This window comes from Salvelinus fontinalis, chromosome 27, assembly GCF_029448725.1.
Source record: "Salvelinus fontinalis isolate EN_2023a chromosome 27, ASM2944872v1, whole genome shotgun sequence".
Taxonomy (NCBI): domain Eukaryota; kingdom Metazoa; phylum Chordata; class Actinopteri; order Salmoniformes; family Salmonidae; genus Salvelinus; species Salvelinus fontinalis.
The window spans coordinates 26,719,596-26,741,556 of NC_074691.1; the positions used below are offsets into that span (position 1 = coordinate 26,719,596).

The 21,961-nt window shown below is 43.2% G+C and overlaps 2 protein-coding genes across 2 annotated transcripts; one reads left to right on the plus strand and one right to left on the minus strand.

Moving 5' to 3' along the window:
* The first annotated feature begins 279 nt into the window (after window positions 1-279).
* On the plus strand, window positions 280-4,265 carry LOC129825374 (FAU ubiquitin-like and ribosomal protein S30). Its single transcript, XM_055885434.1, has 5 exons — window positions 280-388; window positions 963-1,044; window positions 1,204-1,348; window positions 3,837-3,892; window positions 4,060-4,265. Exons 2-5 carry the CDS (start codon window positions 970-972, stop codon window positions 4,183-4,185), a joined length of 402 nt encoding a protein of 133 aa, XP_055741409.1. The 5' UTR covers window positions 280-388; window positions 963-969; the 3' UTR covers window positions 4,186-4,265.
* A 1,968-nt stretch (window positions 4,266-6,233) lies between these two features.
* Window positions 6,234-9,396, minus strand: LOC129825373 (peptidyl-prolyl cis-trans isomerase FKBP3-like). Its single transcript, XM_055885433.1, has 7 exons — window positions 9,230-9,396; window positions 8,670-8,771; window positions 8,451-8,549; window positions 8,139-8,274; window positions 7,892-7,959; window positions 7,624-7,721; window positions 6,234-7,320 (listed from the first exon to the last, which is right to left on the minus strand). Exons 1-7 carry the CDS (start codon window positions 9,332-9,334, stop codon window positions 7,266-7,268), a joined length of 663 nt encoding a protein of 220 aa, XP_055741408.1. The 5' UTR covers window positions 9,335-9,396; the 3' UTR covers window positions 6,234-7,265.
* Between the last annotated feature and the right edge of the window lie 12,565 nt (window positions 9,397-21,961).

Here is a 21,961-nt window from a genome sequence, read left to right on the forward strand (position 1 = left end):
ATATTAACGTCACCGCCATTGCGGCGAAATTAAACCAAACGGGAACATATTGAAGAGTATTCATATGTAACCAATTATGTAGATACTCATGGAGCAGTATAGTGTGGCCCAGAGCTAAAAAGCTGGTTCTGTTTACTGTCTAGATCCAGCTGTTGAAACAGCATGATGTATCATATCATTACATGTTTCTGTATGACAGGCAAACATTTACAATGATATTTGTATACAAAATCATAGAAAAAAATCTATTTTATTCATGAATACAATTCCATGGGCTTTTTATGGTAGTGCCCTTAGCCTTATCTACGTCACACGTTGACACATGCGCACCGCCTACGCTCCAAAAGTCCTTTTTTTGCATAGTGTTGAACGACTAGCATCAACCGAGGTAAGGCCTGTACAAATGTTTTTTAAATATTGCATATTATACCCATTAGAGACTATATATAAGCTCAGAATAAGTACTTCACCATCCACGACAAATAATGATTTATTATATTGCCTTATATTGAGCAATTTTTATATCGTTTTTCTGGAACCGCGTGCACCATGTGGCTAGCAAGTTTAGTTATGTGGCTGACTAGCTAATCAAACGACCATGGATGCGTAGCTATTCGTTAAGGTCGTAACTGTAATACATCCTCGTGTTGCTGATTTGCAAACATATTGCCTGCCTAGGTATGTCTAAATGCAACTTTAGCTAGCCAGTCAACTTCCAAACCTGACAGCTATGCTTTGTCTTTGCTGCGAAGTGGTAGTTATTGGTTCCTAAATTGCTTATTTCTATTGGTATCTAACAGATGTGCCACCTAGGCAGGAAAAATGTCAATGCGTCGTCATCACTAGCTCAGTCGTTGTTGCTTTTTAGAGCGGATTCAAGTCACATTTGGACCAATGACACCCAGTTTGCTGCCAACTGTTCTCATACTAAAAGCTAACGAACCATCTCTTCCTATCCACAGCATCAAGATGCAGCTCTTCTTGCGTGCCCAGAACACTCACACCCTTGAGGTGACCGGACAGGAGACCGTTAGAGAAATAAAGGTGAGAGGCCACGCTTGGATAAATCAATGATCATTGTGGTGTAATTGGTGTACTGTCTTGAGTCTACAGTTCCACCTCGTCTTGTTACTTGAATGTAAATTGTTTGGATGTATCCATGTCTGGAGCAAACCAGTAAGTGTGTCTGTTGGGTTGTTTTAGCTCCATGTCCAGACTCTGGAGGGTCTCCTAGTGGAGGACCAGGTGCTATTGCTGGACAGTTCCCCCTTGGAGGATGCTTCCTCTCTGGTGGACTGTGGCATCTCTGAGTACTGCACCTTGGAAGTGGCTGGCCGACTTCTGGGAGGTCAGTACTCGGGCAGCAGGTATCCTAGCGGTTAAGAGCACTGGGCCAGTAACCAAAAGGTTGCTGGTTCGAATCCGTAAGCTGCCTGGGCGAAATCTGCCAACGTGCCCTTGAGCAAGGCACATAGCCCTAATTGCTCTTGTAAGTGGCTTTGGATAAGACAAATGATGGAGAACCAAATACAGCTTGCTACAATGGTTAATGAAGTCCTGTACATGATCTCAATATGTGTCCTGATTTGAATTCTTTCAAAATGTAACCTTCCTCCATTGAATGAAATCACAGCTATGAGAGGATTGGATTTTTGAAAGAAATATGGTTGGAATCCTTGACCTTTTTCACATTTTGTTATGTCACAGCCTTATTCTAAAATTGATTAAATACATTTTCCATCTTTTTCTACACACAATACCCTATAATGACAGAGCAAAAACAAGTTTTTTGGCATTTTTAAATAATAAAAACATGCCTTATTTACATAAGTATACAGACCCTTTGCTATGAGACTCGAAATTGAGCACATGTGCATCCTGTTTCCATTGATCATCCTTGAGATGTTTCTACAACTTGATTGGAGTGCACATGTGGTAAATTCAATTGATTTGGAAAGGCACACCCCTGTCTATATAAAGTCCCACAGTGCATGTCAGAGCAAAAACCAAGCCACGAGGTCAAAGGAATTGTCCATAGAGCTCTGAGGCAGGATTGTGTCAAGACCCAGGTCGGGTTACTGGAGGGTACTAAAACATTTCTGCAGCATTGAAGGTCCCCAACAAAACACAGTGACCTCCATCATTCTTAAATGGAAGAAGTTTGGAACCATCAATACTCTTCCTAGAGTTGGCCGCCTGGCCAAACTGAGCAATCAGGGGAGAAGGATGTTGGTCAGGGAGGTGACCAAGAACCTGATGGTCACACTGACAAAGCTCCAGAGTTCCTCTGTGGAGGTAGGAGAATCTTCCAGAAGGACAACCATCTCTGCAGCACTCCACCAATCAGGCCTTTATGGTAGAGTGGCCACACGGAAGCCACTCCTTAGCAAAAGGACAGCCTGCTTGGAGTTTGCCAAAAGGCACCTAAGGACTCACCATGAGAAACAATATTCGCTGGTCTGATGAAACCAAGATTGAACTCTTTGGTCTGAATGCCAAGCGTCACGTCTGGAGGAAACCTGGCACCATACCTACGGTGAAACATGGTGGTAGTGTAACAGTATTACTTTAGTCTGTCGCCCCGACCCGGGCGCACGCATCAACAACAGTCACCCACAAAGCATCGTTACCCATTGCTCCACAAAGCCGCCGCCCTTGCAGAGCAAGGGGAACCACTACTTCAAGGTCTCAAAGCGAGTGATGTCACCAATTGAAACGCTATTAGCGCGCACCACCGCTAACTAGCTAGCCATTTCACATCAGTTACACTCACCCCCCTTTCCGACCTCCTTTTCCACAGCAACCAGTGATCCGGATCAGCAGTATCAATGTAACAGTTTAACTTTACGTCCGTCCCTCGCCCATACCCGGGCGCGAACCAGGGACCCTCTGCACACATCAACAACAGTCACCCACGAAGCATCGTTACCAATCGCTCCACAAAAGCCGCGGCCCGAACCACTACTTCAAGGTCTCAAAGCGAGTGACGTCACCGATTGAAATGCTATTAGCGCGCGCCACCGCTAACTAACTAGCCATTTCACATCGGTTACACTAGCAGCATCATGCTGAGGGGATGTTTTTCAGCGGCAGGGACTGGAAGACTAGTCAGGATTGAGGGAAAGATGGACAGAGTAAAGTGCAAAGAGATCCTTGGTGAAAACCTGCTCCAGAGCGCTCAGGACCTCAGACTGGGACAAAGGTTCACCTTCCAACAGGACAATGACCCTAAGCACACAGCCAAGACAATGCAGGAGTGGCTTCAGGACAAGTCTCTGAATGTCCTTGAGTGGCCTAGCCAGAGCCCGCTCTTGAACCCAATTGAACATCTCTGGAGAGACCTGAAAATAGCTGTGCAGCGACACTCCCCATCCAACCTGACAGTTCTTGAGAGGATCTGTAGAGAAGAATGGGAGAAACTCCCGAAATACAGGTGTGCCAAGCTTGTATCGTCATACCCAAGAAGAATCAAGGCTGTAATCGCTGCCAAAGGTGCTTCAACAAAGTACTGAGTAAAGGGTCTGAATACTTAAGTAAATGTGATATTAAATTGGTTTTATTTTGAATACATTTCTGAAAACCTGTTGTTGCTTTGTTATTATGGGGTATTGTGTATAGATGATTTGATGAGGGGGGGGAAACAATTAATACATTTTAGAATAAGGCTGTAATGTAACAAAATGTGGAAAAGTTAAGTTCTAAATCATTTGAATGCACTGTACAACTCCATTCAAGATCAGCAGTTAACTAATGAATGCTCTGTGAAGGTCTTCTATTGTCATTTCCATTGCTGTATGTTCACTTGGGATAATCTCTTTGCTTTCTCTCCCCACCAGGAAAGGTCCACGGCTCCCTGGCCCGTGCCGGTAAAGTGCGGGGACAGACACCCAAGGTCAGCAGATACTTTCTGATATTTTTTAAACATATACTCTTTATGACATTATGGTAGTTGGTTTTGTGGCAGTTGTTTCAAACTCGTTAAAGTTCCTTGATTAGTGTCTGCTAAATAATGTATTTATGCATAGTAAGGACCATAGCACTGTCCCTCTATCACTCCAGGTTGACAAGCAGGAGAAGAAGAAGAAGAAGACTGGTCGTGCCAAGCGTCGCATCCAGTACAACAGGCGCTTCGTCAATGTTGTGCCCACCTTCGGCAAGAAGAAGGGCCCCAATGCCAACTCCTAAGAACCCTGTCCCCCCCCTCAAGAGAACGCTGTAAGGTTTTCCTCCTGTACAGAATAAAGATTTGCCTTGGACTAAATAAAGATCTCATGTCTTGGGTGTTTATGAATTTGAGGTAGAATTTTTTCATAATTTACTTATTAGAAACTATTGTTTGGACAACACAATGACAAATTATTTGATACTTTCTTGTTCAGGGGCTTTTGAATCTGAGCCTGTAGTTCTGCTGGTTTTGTGTTCTACCTGATAATGCCTATAAATAGTCGCACACTCCATATATAAACTCCCAGTGATTTATTGGGTAAATCACCAACGTTTCAGCATCACTGCCTTCAGGGTAATGTCATGAATACTTGACCCAGGTTATGTAGACAATTAGTGCAACCAATGACAATAGTCATTAAGTTAATTAGAATTGAGTGAAGCTGTTAAACAATAGTTTATGGCATATTGAATATATTAGGTTATATGGAAACATTGAATATTGTACATACTATTAGGGTCAACATTGTTTAATTCAATTTCACATATTTGTTAACTATTTCTCAGGTTCAACTATAATGTGTAATGTTAACATATTGGGTGTACACTGATAAGCTGTAGAAATAATATAATTTATAATACTTGTTCATAAAAGAGAGAATTGTTCATAAGGGCCTGGGATCAAAGTCAATATTCAGACACATGCTCAATGCCTGTGTATTTGAGGGAGGAGATTGGATGGTTAGTTTTAACAAAGTGATCTGCTACTGGATAGTCAATGTACTTACACCTGATTGAGCTGCGGTGTTCAGCTATGCGTTGTTTTAATTGTCTTTTTGTTTGTCCTACATAGGCTTTCCCACATGAACAGGTGATGAGATAGATTTCTCCCTTGGTCTTACATGAGATGATAGCCCTAACAGGGATTTTCTACCTGTATGTGGGTGTCTGAAGGATGTTTTTATAGTGCTATTGCACTGCGCATGAGCCACATTTGTAGTTCCCGTTTGGAATGGGTGTCAAGTGTCTGAGTGGGCTCAGGGTGTCAAGAGTGTCTGAGTGGGCTCAGGGGGCATGTCAGATCTCACCAAGCTATCTCCAATATTGCAACCACACTTATAGACCAGCAGTGGGGGTTCCTTGAAGAGGTGTGCGATTTTTTTTGTCTGATTGCAGAATATGCCAGTGATTTTTCAGGATCGCTTTCATTTTCTCTGTGTTCAGAGAAGTTTCACTCAATTCATTCTAATTAACTTTATGACGCACCCCTCACTATTGTCATTGGTTGCACTGTTTGTCTACATAACCTGGTTCAAGCATTCATGACATTACCCTGAAGAAGGCAGTGATGCCGAAACATTGGTGATTTACCCAATAAATCAGTGGGAGTTTATGGAGTGCGCGACTATTTTTATAGCGTATTCGCCATTAGTCAGCACCTCTACATAAAATAATTCTCTGGGTGTGTGCCAGCTCATGTTTTTTTATTAAACTACCCGATAATGGCACCCACCTCGGCTGCGTTGACAGGCAGCCCAATTCATATACGTTTTCACTAATTGCTATTTTGACCAATGTAGATCAGCTCTGAAAAAGATCTGTGATTGGTAAAGACCAATTGGTGGAACAAAATATCAGAATTGGTCTGCCTGTCTAAACGCAGCCATTGTGTCCTAAATTGGTCCTTGATTTGAGGGGAAAAAATGTAAGTGGAACTGATTTAAAGGTTGTCTAATGGCATTTGGAAATTAATAAGGGTTGTGGTCAAAACTGGTAATACCAACACCATATGTTAAGAGTTCTGACAGCTGTCTAAAGTTTAAGTATACATGAACTGGGCTGGTTCAACAGAACCGGTGCAGTTCGTGCGGTTCTGACAGACCGTTTGTGTTGTACTACACACCTTCAGGTGGGTGTTTAGAACCCCTTTTAGATGGCTGGGAGGACTGGTTCTGATTAGAACAGACATGCATGTCTGATTTCAAGAGCAGGACCTTCCTTCCAAACCATTCACTACTGCGCAGTTTTCTGGACCAAACACACCCAATAAACAAGACCTGATGTACGTGTCAATTTAGTCTCCAAAATTGGTTTATTAATCTTTAAAAAGGACATGCATGCAAAAGAACAAGAATAAACAGGAAGGCTTTCCTCTGCGGTGTGTAACTGCCAGGCAGGATGCCCCATCTGTACAGTGTTGTCCGGTCATCACTATCTAGCCATGTTGGAAAGAACAGAAGCATGGCACCTTCTCAACTCATCACAAATAACCCTGGTCAGTTCCTGCTTCAGACAATATGCCAAAACAATGATAAAAAGGACTTGACTTAAGCAGAAAAAGACAAACAACCAGACTAACCTTAAAAAAGGGTTACTTCGGGATTCTGGCAATGAGTCAGATGAACTGGTGGATAGCATTTTTATGTCTCCGTGTCAGTCATCCAACCACTCCAGTGTTTAATTGCTATATTGTAATTACTTTGCCACCATGGCCTATTTATTGCCTTACCTCTCTTAACTTACCTCATTTGCACATGCTGTATATAGATTTTTCTACTGTATTATTGATTGAATGTTTGTTTATTCCATGTGTAACTCTGTTGTTTTGTGTGTCGAACTGCTTTGCTTTATCTTGGCCAGGTCGCAGTTGCAAATGAGAACTTGTTCTCAACTAGCCTACCTGGTTAAATAAAGGTGAAATAAAAATAAATAAAATAAATGAAAGAAGTTATGTCGTTTCACGAGCCAATGCTAACTAGTGTTAAACGCATTCTAGTAGATGCCCATAGAATTCCAGTCATTGTGCCAACACTAGTTAGCAGTGGCTCGAGAAACTATCTTTAACTTCCGTCATACTGGACACAGACAAAAACAAATAATGGAATCCAAAAGTTAATCTGACTCTGGGGAAGTAGATAAAGAGCCTTATTGCCAAAATCACAAAGCATCCCATTAAATGTAAATTAAGACAATATATCACAGACTCCTTCAATGTTCTGACAATGTTACAACCACTTCTGTCCTTTCGAGCATAGCCATCTAGTGACTACCGTGTTTTCCCCGTCCACGGAGAGAAGGGCATGTTGGGTAGGTTTCTGCCATTAATCGACGGCCACCAGCTCGACCTCGAAGATCAGCTTTGCGTTTGGTGGGATTCTGGTGGTGGGAGAGTTAAAGGGAAGCACACAGGAAACATTTGCATATCGATTTAATGAGAGACATTCATCTAAGTGTTACAACTAAGAGTAAGTAGTTATAAATCTGGCTCAAATTCAATGAGTACCAACTAGGCTATGCTAGAGCCATTGTACAGGAGACGACTATGCTGAGGCTTGGCAATCTTCCTGACCACCACTGGTGGTGTAAAACATACCATTAAAGCCAAGAGGGGTAACTTTCTGCCATCTCCTAATTAAAAATTAGCCCACGGTTCCCATGTTGTTCCAATATAAAGGATACTTTGAATCAGGAAGTCCCTTCTTCCCATAGGCCCATTCTGGTTCAATCTCCAGTTTGGCTGTCTCGCCTTTGCTCATCGTTAAGATACCTTCATCCCACTGTGGAAACAACCATTTCTCATAAGACAGTGAAAACGATTGCTTTCCATTTAACTTGGATTCATCAAAACCCACAAGGAAATCTGAATTATTGCTAAATTGATGAAATAGAGCACCTTTAGCCATATAAATCAATATGTTACGAATATAATACAGTATCTCTGTCTTACCCCTTTGATGACCCGGCCCAGGCCAACTTTGAAGCTCAGTGGCTTGCTCTGTTTCTTCTTTCTGGCAGCTGCAGAGGGGAGGACAGTAGAATCCCTATTGGTATTACTGAGAGAAAGGTAATTGAGATGATGTGACAATACACGTGTGTGTGAGAGACCAAGAGGATGAAATTGTGTGTCAGAGATAGTAAGAGAATGCATGCATGCGTCTGAGTAAGTGTGACAGAAGTATGAGAAGAAAACATACTTGCAGGGATGTTGGTGTCGAACACTGTGCCATCCTCCAGGGAGCCAGTGTACCAACAGCTCACATTGTCTCCCTTCTTAGGGAAGTTAGTCTTGTCACCTTTCTTCAGCACAGACTTGAAGAACTTAGGAGGACCCTGGGAATTGCAATACATAAGTGACCATTTAACAGTACAATTCTGACAAAATGAATATAGTGGAGCAGTAAATTATAGACTTGTTAAACTTAAATGCAAAATACAGGACTTTTATCCTGATGCTTATTTCAGTGGAAAGTGCTCAAACGTTTTTCAAACATGGGTTGTGTACATACCTCATCAACGACTTCCACAACTTCTTTGGGCTTGTCATCGATCTTCACATTTTTCACATGCTCCGTCACATCTTCAATGGGTTCTGAACCTAAAAATCTCTGTTGGTTGCACAAACAAAATACATTACAGGTATTCATTATTTAAAATTTGAAACCTCATGTGTCATTTGCTTTTGAAAATAGGTTTCACATTCAATCCATTCATTTGGTCCACCCTACCTTGCTCTCAAACAAATCGTTGTATGCAATAATCAGTTGCTCCTTCTTTGCCGTTTTTGCAACATTCTTAATATTTCCCATCAGCTTGTGTTCTGCAAGAAACTGGAAGAGAGAAGTCACTACGTCAGAAGAGAGTAGTAGTTTTACCATGAACGGAATGAATGACAACTTAAGTCATTTTGTGCACCTGCATTATTTCCAAAATCTGGCAACAAACACTTTCATGCGTAGCTGCCCCCCCCCCCCCCGTGCCACAAAAATATATACTTCACATAGGCCCAAAGGCTGGAAAATGTTTTACTTAAAATATTTAGCCTTATCCACGTGAACTTGACACGGCATGATGATAAGCGCAATGAATGATACTAGCTAGTAAAGACCTGCATACAATGCTTAACTACTACATGCTAGGCTAACAAGCTAGCGTCAAGCTAAATCTGCAGCGGTTCGCCAATGCGGAGGTAAACTGATATCACCATGCGTGCGCTCTAAAAGTAAGCAATGGCATTTCAGTGAGCGCTGTCACACCAATGGATGGACGGATCAAACATAAAACATACCGAATGGGCAGCATTGTCCTGAATGAACTTAATAATGTCTTTTTTGGGTAGATCATCACTTTTTAGCTGTTCATCGCTCCACTCTCTGGTCAATTCAGCCGCCATTTTACAAGGCGCACTGCTGAACTTTCACCTCCGCTATGTAGGATTGGGGAGGCGCGACGCCTTTACAGTTTTTCCTTGCCTTGGTCAGAGGAAGGGGAGAGCGAGTGATAACTGGGCCCAAAATCAATCTTCTCCAACAGGTGGCGTTTTTTCTCTCATCAAGTGAGAAGTTTTAGTATGGAAATCAATGAGTGTCGAATTTGGTTAACAAAAAATGTAATGACTTATTTGCTAGGTGTGGTTTATTTGATCGAATATAAGTTTCATAATGCTTAGGTTGTTACGAGTGTACTGGTATAAGTAGGACACGTGACATCCCGGTAACTTTGAGAAATATACACTTTATAGAAATATACACTTTATATCGGAGTTGTGCCTGTCGTTCACATGTCTATCTACCCTCATTTGCTAGAATGGTCCCACCAGGTCTTACCTCCTCCTAACTTACCTTCCATTTTTTAAGACATTTCTTCTAATTTCTTCCATCCTAGCCACATTTCCTCATCTGCTTGCATGCGCCTCCCTGATATCAGTGTTTTGGTACTTCTCTTACTATGCTTTTCCACTCGACGTAAATTGAGTTTGTAGTATACTTATTTGCCATAGTATGGATAGAGTTAGTATGCCAAAAGTTCACGAATGTCGTACTAAATTCGCCAAAATCCGAAGTATAAAAGCAGTGGACACGATTTCTGTGCTTTTAGGAACGATAAATTAAATTCTGCAGAAAATGGGCGTGGCTTCACAACGTTTTCGGATTTGAAGAAAATGGCGGAAAATATTGCTTCAACTAATTATGACAAATGTTAAGAAAATGTTGAGCAATGTAATAAAGTTATGACATTTTAAACAATTTACGTTATGTTGGCTGCCAATTTGTTAGCTACACTATCCTTACGAACTGCATAGAATTACAGTAGTATGTTAGCTGGCTACTAATACATCGAACTTGCCAGGCAGTAACGTATATTAACTATAATCTAACTAATTACCCAACATTTATTTTCTTGATTATTCACGTCACGCATATGTCGTTGTGCGTTCTCAATGGACTCCGATTTCAGAGCACTCTCGTCTATTTGCCAGAGCGCAGAATAACTGATGAATTTACGAACGCTCAACACCCATTGAATATGTGAACGTCGGGGAAAAAAGAGAGTAATTAAACTGTTGCCAGCAACACGGTTACAGTCACTAACGCTCTGGATAACATGAAAACAGCATAACCATAATTTCATATACACAAATGTAAATTTACTAACAAAAAAACAAATTTTCTTACCCTACAAAAAGAAATTGAACTGTATTTTAAGACTATTAAATCTACTAACAAAAAAGCTGTTAGAATTGTAAGTGTATGTATGTCCCTTAAGGTCCTTGTGTAATTGTAATGTGATATTGTACCCCCTAGCTCGATTGTCCATTATATATCATCTATATATACTTGTGTTCCCTTCTGTACTTTCTGTATTGATTTGTTGTTAATAAAAATAAATAAAAAACAGCATAACCAGCTCTGCTAGGCAGGGTAGCCTAGTGGTTCGAGCGTTGGGCTAGTAACCGAAAGCTTGCATAGTTAAATAAAGGTAAAAAATATATATATAAATAGGGTGAGGAAAATGGTCAGAGTGAGGTGTTCTCTCATTTATGTCTTGAAATAGCTAGCCAACAGTTGGCTTGGATGCTTGACCACCGTTGTGAGGCCAGAAGAGGATCAATCCTAATCCTTCGAGGGTGGCTGTTGTCGATGTGTGCAGAGGTCGATGTGTGCAGAGGGTCCCTGGGGCGAGGAGAGGGATGGAAGCTAGACTGTTACACTCAGAGAGCGAAACGCTTTGCATGTAGGAATGGCCAATCTGACAAAACTCTGGATTTACGAACACCCAGAGCATACTGTTGCGTGCTCTGCCACTCCAGATGGAATTTACAACACATCCGAAATCGTAAAATGTCTAGCTATTAATTTGTTATGCTAACAAGCTAACAAGAGGTTGCATAGCAACAGCATCAATTTACGGTAGACGGTCATCGCGAAAGCATACTGTTCGTTTACAGTATACTAAAATTAACTAATATTATGTAGTATGTTAGTATGGGTATTTGAACACAGCTTGTATCCTGCCCTCTATCCACCATTCTTAGTGACAACAAAATTGGTAGGTGAATCGTTTGTCTAGATCTGCAATAGGCTAGCAATCATACCACACATACAATCTTTCAAAGCTGCATCAGTTTTTAATAGGAATCCAAAAAACAAATTGGAATAGCTGATAGGCAGCGGAGAGGCCAGGTACATCATTGCGCATATATTGGACTCGCTAAATGTACAGTAGCCCTTATCCAGCTATCCAGTTAGCTAAACACTCATTCAAATAACTCCGTGGGAAGCAGGGCGCCCTTTTGGAAGTTTACTTGAATCACAGTGTGAAACTGCAACAAACACAAAAGTACATGTTTTCAGTTACAGTAGCGTAGAGCACAGAATGTCTTCCACAATAACTGCAGAGTCAAATATAAAATAAAGTTACTAGAACACAACTGTATGCTTGATATTACTCAGATAGGTATCCCTAGGGAGAAATAGTATTGAAGCTAATGCAAAGTAGCTAACTCAATTATTCATATTTTACATTTATCTTGTGTTCATAAACAAATGTACTTACAGACATTGCATCATACAAAGCTAATAAAGAAGGATGTTGAAGGATTGTAACTACTCTGTCACACTTGCACATCTTACACATTGCTTCACTTCTGAAACTGCTTCCTGTCACATGACACAAACATGTAAATTCTAGACTGCCGAACTTAAACTTCCACTAGGGGGTGCTAAACTACTAACAGGTCCATAACACTCCCCGCCTGGGATCTTTAATGATCCCACATAAACCTAACTCTGACCACTGTGGTCTTCCGAAGAAAGAAGGAGAACCACTTCGGAAATAGGCAGAGAGAAGACCTTCATAGTTGCCTCCTTGACAATTCTCACGTTGACTTTCCTCACCATCCCATCACGGCTGGGAAGGGTCTTTACAACGATGGCCATAGGCCATTCATTTATTTTAGCCTGACTGTCCTTCATTAACACAACCATCCCCTTCTTTAAGATCTGGCCTCTTGTCCTGACACTTGCGTCGGCTCTGCAGCGTGCAGAGATACTCCTTCCACCACCTGTTCCAAAAGGTGTCCACTAGACTTTGTACCTGCTTCCACTCTTGCTTGTAGAGTTCTACTTCCCCAAACTTGCATGGTAGAGGAGGGGGGACGCCATTCTTCTGGGTCAAGAGCATAGCTGGAGTGAGGATAAGGGGTGATTCCGCGTCTGAAGATACTTGGATGAGAGGCCTGGCATTCATCACAGCAGTGACCTAGGCCATCAGTGTTGTCAGGACTTCATGTGTAAGGCGTGAAGATCTACCTTGGAGGAGCATGCAGTCGAGGATACGACGTGCAATGCCAATCATCCGCTCCCATGCACCACCCATATGGGATGAGTGAGGTGGGTTGAACGCCCAGGTACATTTCTGTTCTTGGAGATACTTCTCCACACTCTCTGAACTGGAGCTTGATCCATCCATCCTCAGGTCTCGGCAAGCTTTGTGCTTTGCTATGCGTTTATGAAGCTAGAATCACTTAGTGATTCAATTACTTCTATGTGTACAGGTCTTGTGCACATGCACGAGAACATCACTGCCCACATTTTGCTATTGGCGTGTCCTCTTCAGGTGCAGCGTGAGACCACCTCCCATGGGCCGAAAACCTCCGCGCCTACGTAGGTGAAAGGTGGTGCTACCTGTAGCCGCTCAGCTGGCAGTTCTGCCATCTGCTGGTTTTCTGTCTTCCCGCAGAGCTTCCTGCACGTGACACACTTGAAGAGTGCACCTCTGATACATCTCTTAGCTCCAACCAACCAGAGTCCATCTGCTCGGATGACACCCTCTGTGAAATGTCTCCCTTGATGCTTCACGACCTCATGGTGATGACGCACAAGCAAGGTTAGCAGGTGGTGACGACCTGGAATGATGATGGGGTTGACATTATTTTTTCCTAAATTAGATTGTTTTGTTTGTTCAATTCGGCCTCCAACTCTGAGCAGTCCGTCACTGTCAACGATAGGATGCAGACTTCGTAGACTGCTGTCGGTAGAAAAACTGCGTTCTGCTGCTATGCACCTAAATTCCTCTGCATAACACTCATCTTGGACACTCTTTATCACAAGGACTTTGGCTCTTTCCAGCTCTTCTTCAGTGGGGTTCTTCAGACAGATGTGCCATCCATGGCAGCTGCTCTTTTGTGCAGGCTGAGAGAAGATCCTAGCTATGTGGATTAAGCGTGCTACTGTCCTTATGAGACTGTTCCACTTGGAGAAACGCTCAAAGCGTTTGGAGCTCAGCAGGTTCTTGGAGACTTGAGTGACATTAGTAGTCAATTGTAGCCGTATCTCAGGGTCGGAAGCAGAGTTGATAAGGTCAAACAACCCTAGAGATTTGGAGGAGTGCAGGGCTGGATTCTGAAGAAAGGCTGATCCAGACAGCCATGTCGTGTTGCTGAAGAGGGCTACTGTTACGAATCTAGACCCATGGTCAGCTGGGTTGAGATCTGTGGGCACATACATGTACCTTCATTGGTCTGGGGACGTGGATTGCCGGATACGCTGAACTCTGTTGCTCACGTAGACGTAGAACCTCCTTGTTTGGTTGTGGATGTACCCAAGCACCACTTTGCTGTCCGAATAGTATGTGACGCTGTCAAACTTCAGATCCATCTCAACTATCAACTATGCGATCTCGACTACCAGCATGGCTGTGCATAGTTCCAGTCTGGGGATAGTGAGTTCTGGCTGGGGAGCCAGCTTGGCCTTTCCAAAGACAAAGCCGACTTCACTTTCTACATTTTGAGTGGTGACCTTCAGGTAAGCTACAGCTGCGATAGCTTTCACCGATGCATCTGCGAAGACACAAAGTTCCTTGAGCTGAGCACTAGAGGTAGAGCAAAACGTGTTGGTGCGAGTTATTTCGAGCTCCTGTATGTTTTGAAGTGAATCTCTACATTTGTTCCACTTCTCTTCCATGTCTGCGGGAAGGGGTGAATCGCAATCTTTTGCTCGCGTGGAGAGCTCTCTGAGGAGTAGCCTGCCTTGTATGGTGACAGGGGCTAGGAAGCCAAGTGGATCATATAGGCTATTGACTGTAGAGAGCACTCCCCTGCGTGTGAATGGCTTATTGTCGTCTACGGCTTGGAATGTGTCTGCCGTAATGTTCCAAGACACTCCTAGACTGCGCTGTAGGGTGAGATAATTAGTGAAGAGGTTTAGATCCTTAATGTCCTTAGCCCGGTCGTCAGGGGGAAACACATCCATTACCACAGGACTGTTAGAGGCAATTTTGTGTAGCCTGGGGTTAGATAGCACAAGCATTTCCTGTGCTCGACTGAGGACGCTGATGGCCTCTGTTTCGGTAGCGAATGACTTCAGTGCGTCATCGACATAGAACTCACGTTCGACAAACCTTTTTCACATCGAGGCCAAAGTCATCCTCTTCTTACTTGGCAGCCCTCCTTAGGCCGTATATGGCGACAGCAGGGGACGGGCTATGGTCGAGACGCACTCTGTAGTCCGCAATGTCACTGCTGGGGTCATTGTTGCGATACCACAGGAAGCAGAGTAAGTCTCTGTGATCCTCTCTCACCATGAAGCAGTAGAACATATGCTGGATATCAGCAGTGATGACCACGGGTTCTTTCCTGAACCTCATGAGTACCCCCCAGCAGTCTGTTGTTGAGATCAGGGCCTGTGAGGAGTACATCATTGAGGGAGACTCCTTCGAATGGTGCTCTTGAGTCGAACACCACACGGATCTGGTCTGGCTTTTTAAGGTGATGGACTCCAAACGAAGAGAGGTACCAGCATTCTTGTTCTTCCTGAAGTGGTGGCGCTACCTCTGCATGGTCGTTGATGAGCATTTTCTGCATGAACTCTAGGAAGTGCTCCTTCATCTGAGGCCGCTTTGCTAGAGGACAATGGAGTGAGGTGAGACGACTGTAAGCATACTCCCTATTGTTAGGCAGCCGTCATTTGGGTGTTTTGAAGAGCAAGGGCGCACCCAGCTGTTGGAGCTGTCTTGGCAGATCTCGTTGTCCATGATCTGAAAGAATATCGTGTTGTCAAACGTAAGGTGCAAGTTTGTGATCACTAGTGGTGCGACAGAAGATTGACTGACCCAGGTTTTCTCCGGTTAGTGTCAGTGAGTTGTCTTGCAGGTTTGGCTCGTCGAGGATCTGCTACTGTGCTCCGTAACTGAGCTTCTCTTTCACCCTAACCTGACTATTGCATGGGCTGAGGTAGGTTAGACGACCATTTTCCAAGATGGATGTCTTGAGCGAGCTCACCTGAGATGGTTTGTGGGCACCTCTGAGACACAAGTCCCTGACGACAACCCAAAATAGGTCTAGCTTCTGGGCGAATGGAGCGTCGTCTGGACCGTTTATTTGGTTCCTGATTTTATGTACTCTCAAGACATCTCTGCCTAAGAGGAGAAGTATGTCTGCGTCAGGATCCAGAGGACTGGGATCTCGTCTGCGATGCGTCTCAGGTGACTGTGGTGGTGAGCTGAGTTTGGAGTGGGAATATTTGAGTGGTTGTTAGGGACTTGGTTACATTTGATGAGTGTGGGAAGGCAGAGACTCATCTTCTCATCGACTGACTCCACAACATAACCACGGGCCCTCCTGCTGGCTGTCTCTGTGAGTCCTGCACACGTCTTGAGTGTGTATGGTGATGAACTACCTTTGACCTCGAAGATGTAGAAGAACTCTGATCTTGCTAGAGACTGATTGCTCTGTTCATCCAGTATAGCGTACATCCTTTTGGATTCTTCACAACGTCCTTCAGGGAACACATTAACAAGGCATGCTTGGAGCATGCTCTCGTGCTCATTCCTTCTCCACATACCTCAGTGTACTTAGATGTTACTTCCCGATTGGCCGGTTTCTCTTACTCCCTGCCATGCTCTGAAGAGGAAGGGGATGAGCTTAACTTCCATGGAGCTGGGCCGGGATGGAGTGCTGAGAGGTGCCCGGACGATTTTGCATTCATTGCATTTCACTGTTACCTTACAAGATGGTTTGTGGAAGAGCAGCACTGAAAACACACAGAGTTCTCTTTCAGGAACTGTTTGCGGTCTTCCAGGGACTTCTCTCTGAAAACTCTACACTTCTTTAACGGATGAGGCTTGTTGTGGATGGGGCAGTGCTTATTCAAATCCACTGATTTCTTCTGATCCCCTGTGTTCTCAGTTGAAGACACTTGTGTCTTGTGGACAGATATTGTCTTCCCATGTCTGTCTTGCTTGTCTCTTCTGACGGGTGCCGCATGGGAGGAGAAGAGGTTGAAGCTGGGGTCTGTACTGACTTTGGCTTCTCTACGGATGAAGTTGGCGAACACCCAGAATGGAAGGAAGGTGATGTTGTTTTCTAGCTTGAATTTTGACCCGTATGATGTCCACTTTTCCTGCAGTCCATATGGGAGCTTCTCTACGATAGGGCTCACCCCTCTGGATGTGTCCAAGTACGATAGACCAGGTAGGTAGTCATCTTGCTTTGCAGCTTCAAGCTCCAATAGTAGATCTCCAAGGTCACGGAGTCTCTGGGGTTCTTTATTTGTCACCTTGGGGAAGTTCTCCAACTTTGCGAAGAGAGCCCTTTCAATGGCTTCGGGTGAGCGGTAGCTTTCCTCAAGTCTCTCCCAGAACATCATCAGTGCAGCTGGCGGATGTCTGACATGGACTGCCTTTATCCTGCGTGCCTGCTCGGAAGACTCTGCACCAAGCCATTTGATGAGCAGGTCAAGCTCTTCTCCCGATGAAAGGCCTAGCTCTGATGTGGTATTACAGAAGGAGGCTTTCCAAGCCCAATAGTTCTCAGGTTTATCATCGAATGTGGTTAACCCTGTAGTGACCAACTGGCTGCGGGCAAGGTACTTGGCCAGGTCGTAGGTGGTGGGGGATACGCCATGGTCACCTTGAGTAGAGGCTCTGCAGGGGTTCCCATGGGAACAAGTAGGAAACTGCTGGTGACTTTTTTCTTTTATCCCTCCATTCCTCTGGTTGTTGGCCTTACTCGGGCTGGCGAGGGTCGTATGACCTGGCGTAGGTTGTTCGTATATGTGTGTTTGGTTGGTGGCACAGTGCAGGTTACCTAATGTAACTGTGTCGGCAGAGTCACGTGGTTCTTCGCCCCTCTTTCTGTTGAACTGCTGACTTGAACTAAGGCTAGCGTGGTCTATCACATTGTCCAAGGTGTGCTGAAGGCGTTTCTGACCTGGTACTGGGGGTGAGAACCTGCCGGCCAAACCAAGATCTACTTTGCGTAGAGCTGCCTCCAGTATTTCTGCCTCAGCTAGAGCAGCATCTTTCTCTTTCTCTTCCTGCAGGGCATCCAAGGTAGCTTCGAGGCGGGCCTTCTCAACCTTAATGTCTCTCTCGCTCTTCGCATAAGCTGCTCTGGCTTGGGCTGCTTCTGCTTTGGCGATGACTATACTAGCCCTTGAACTGGCTGATGACCTCGAACTGACTGATGATTTGTAAAAGCGAGAATTTATAGACTGTGCATCAAATGCTCCATGTTTCTCTTTAATGTTTTCAAGTAGCATTTTCCTTTCTACTTTCTGCCATGATGATGGGAGGTAAGTGTGGCACGTAGGGTGAAGACTTAAGCTGGCGATGTCGTGATGGCTTGCTCTGCGCCGAGATGACAGCCCGTTAACTCTTTAATCCTTGTTGCTCCACGTTGAGGTTCATCTCTTATGGGTAGCTGTGCCCGTCTTTTCACTATACTGGACTCGCTAAATGTACAGTAGCCCTTATCCAGCTATCCAGTTAGCTAAACACTCATTCAAATAACTTCGTGGGAAGCAGGGTGCCGTTTTGGAAGTTTACTTGAATCACAGTGTGAAACTGCAACAAACACAAAAGTACATGTTTTCAGTTACAGTGGTATAGAGCACAGAATGTCTTCCACAATAACTGCACTAAATGTATGAAATAAGGAATAAGAGTACACAATCTAGAGCCAAATATAAAATAAAGTTACTAGAGCACAACTGTATGCTTGATTTTACTCAGCTAGGTATCCCCAGGGAGAAATAGTATTGAAGCTAATGCAAAATAGCTAACAGCTAACTCAATTATTCATATTTTACAGAAACATGAACATTATATGTGGTAAACATTTATCTTGTGTTAATAAACAAATGTACTTTCAGACATTGCATTATACAAAGCTTATAAAGAAGGATGTTGAAGGATTGTAACTACTCTGTCACACTTGCACATCTTACACATTGCTTCACTTCTGAAACTGCTTCCTGTCACATGACACAAACAGGTCAATTCTAGACTGCTGAACTTAAACTTCCACTTCCACTACTAACAGGTCCATAACACTCCCCGCCTAGGTTCTTTAATGATCCCACATAAACCTAACTCTGACCACTGTGGTCTTCCTGAGAAAGAAGGAGAACCACTTCGGAAATAAGCAGAGAGAAGACCTTCATAGTTGCCTCCCTGCCATTCCTCACGTTGACTTTCCTCACCATCCCATCCCGGCTGGGAAGGGTCTTTACAACGATGGCCATAGGCCATTCATTTATTTTAGCCTGACTGTCCTTCATTAAGACACCATCCCCTTCTTTAAGATCTGGGCTCTTGTCCTGACACTTGCGTCGGCTCTGCAGCGTGCAGAGATACTCCTTCCACCACCTGTTCCAAAAGGTGTCCACTAGACTTTGTACCTGCTTCCACTCTTGCTTGTAGAGTTCTACTTCCCCGAACTTGCCTGGTAGAGGAGGGGGGACGCCAGTCTTCTGGGTCAAGAGCATAGCTGGAGTGGGGATGAGGGGTGATTCAGACACTGCGTCATACAAAGCTTATAAAGAAGGATGTTGAAGGATTGTAACTACTCTGTCACACTTGCACATCTTACACATTGCTTCACTTCTGAAACTGCTTCCTGTCACATGACACAAGCAGGTAAATCATAGGCTGCTTAAATTCAACTGCCACTAGGGGGTGCTAAACAACTAACAGGTCCAGAACAGCGGATGAAAGAAAAGTGAAGACATGAAACATGCAGCTCAAAAAGCTCCCCTATTGATCTTGTTTAGGGACAATACAATTATCCAGCCTACAACACCAGAATGCAATTAATAATTACATTATTGTTTACAAGTGAGTACAACAGTCTACTCTAGGCTGCAGTGAAAATTTTATTTGAATAACAATGCTAAAGCCTTGTGATTTGAATGTTTAATTCCATTTGGATCAGTTGTGAGTCTACTCTGCAGTTTATAAATTCTACAAAGGTACAGTAGCAGCCCGGTCTGGCTGTATTTTTACTTCTCATCCTGAGATGCACTGTCTGTTACAAATCATCATTCTCCCAAGTCCTCCTATAATAATGTGGCCACATGTTCTGCCACCTCTCCAGACCGTAGCTATTCCTTGTGCACCTTGAACCTAACGCTTCAATAGCCTTTAAACACAACCAGTCACAATGTTTTAGTCTTATAAGGTTACTTAGGTTAAAAGTCTTCTGTAGGCTTGCACACATTTGTCCAAAATATAATTCCAGCAGTTTACTTGCTGTATTTCTGTATTTTGAAAGTTATATATCTTGAAAACTTGATTGCTAACATGAAAAACATGTTGGGACTATATCAACAATTGAAATGAAATAAATGCCGAAAGATAGTTTTTGGGTGGAGTTTTCCTTTAACCAGTTTTCCATCCAACCTTATTATGTGAGTAAAGTACATGTTGGATAAAAAATGTCACATCATGGGAATGCATGCAGTTTATTAGGCTACAGATGAAATAAATGATGATGAACTTCACAAGGTGGTGAAAGTGCACGGTAATGAGCTTGATGGTCCTTTCAGTAAATATCTAGGGTCTTTCTCTGGTGACATTATGATAGATGCTTAGCGGCCATTTGACAAATGAAAATAATCTCGCACTTTTGTCCATAATAATCTCATATTGTAGGCTTTACCAGCACTATATCAGCGAGCTGTTGACTAAAACGCAAGTGACAATACCAGAGTGAGCATTGTCACTTGTCACCAAACCATCAGTAGGCCTAGAGTTAAAAATGGGATGGAAACCTATTTAACGAGTATTTTTTATTTGTTCAGCAAAAGTAATTTTTATGTGCGCTATCTATAGGCTACACAATATCACACTCAATTCGTGCAAATATGTGTCACGTCTGCCCCCCCCCCCACCCCCCCCCGGCGCTGCCCTGCATCACGCACTCCTTCCATCTATTACGCACACTTGCCTTCCCTCGTCACGCGCATCAGCGATATTGGACTCACCTGGACTCATTCATCACCTGTTTATTTCCTCCCCTATATTTGTCAGTTCCCTTGCTCTGTTCCCTGTTGCTGCATTACTTGTTTTTGTCTGTATTACCCGTGTGCTGACGCCGTTACTGTCTCGTTCCATGTTCGTTCTATATTAAATGTTTTACTCCCCGTACCTGCTTCGTTTCTCCAGCGTCATGTTATGTTACAATATGCATTTATAATAAGTATTTAATCAGATTTTGTGCGTTTTTGTGCGACTTAATTCAAAGAAAAATACACGTTTTGGGGAAAAACTTCGGAACAATCTTTTGAAAGTTATTGGAGCAATGCATTTTAGGCAATGGTGTTCTACACTGCCTTTTGTCCCACATTTAATTATAAAAAACAATATTAATCAACCAGGTTGTCACCGAAAGACTTGTAATATAATAGTAGCCTCACGTTTTTATTTTTATTTCTATTAATGACAATGGTGTTTTCTATGGTTGTTTTTCGTTTAATACTTTGGCATACTTGGGCTATCTCATATTTTTTGAGGGTTGCCAGATTGTAGTAAAACACCTATATTCTTCTGTTTGTTTTGTGTGGTATCGATGAAGGTATTTGATTTGGGAATGGGGATACATTTTCATGATGGGAAATTAATTAATCAATAAATGTGGGGAAACAGAAGACCTGCAAAAAAATCTGTTTGGTTTAAATGCCCCTGGTGCAACTGCATGGAACTTGCAACTATAACGAGTCTGGACTATGATCAATTAAACCATATCAATGCAGTTAAACAGGTTCATGTAAAATAATGAATTGGGTTGTCTGACACTTATTTACTTAGGCCATTGTAACAAAGCATATGCCAGCATTGTAGGCCTACTGCCTCTGCCCAGAGGCCTACTAGGCTTTCATGTCGCGTTAGAGTTCACTTTTCAACGTATGAGCCCTAGTTGAGAGTCCCTGTTGCAGCTTTCACTTTCTTCCGCTACATTGGTGGCAGCGTTGGGATCACGTCCAGCTCACGTCTAGTTATGTGATCTAGTGGTAGGAAGCATTCTGTTTCTCAACATTGTGTTGGGTGTAACTACATTGATATATCTAGTGGACAATGGATAAGCAACGACGGGCGTGGCGGATAGAAGTGATCACTACAGGTGTTATAAAGCCTTACATCAAAGTTGTCTGACGCTGAATGGAAAGTGCTATTCCCTGACCAGTTATTCAGAGGAAAATCCTCTGTGACTGTCCAATTTACATAAGTTTACTTACCAGTG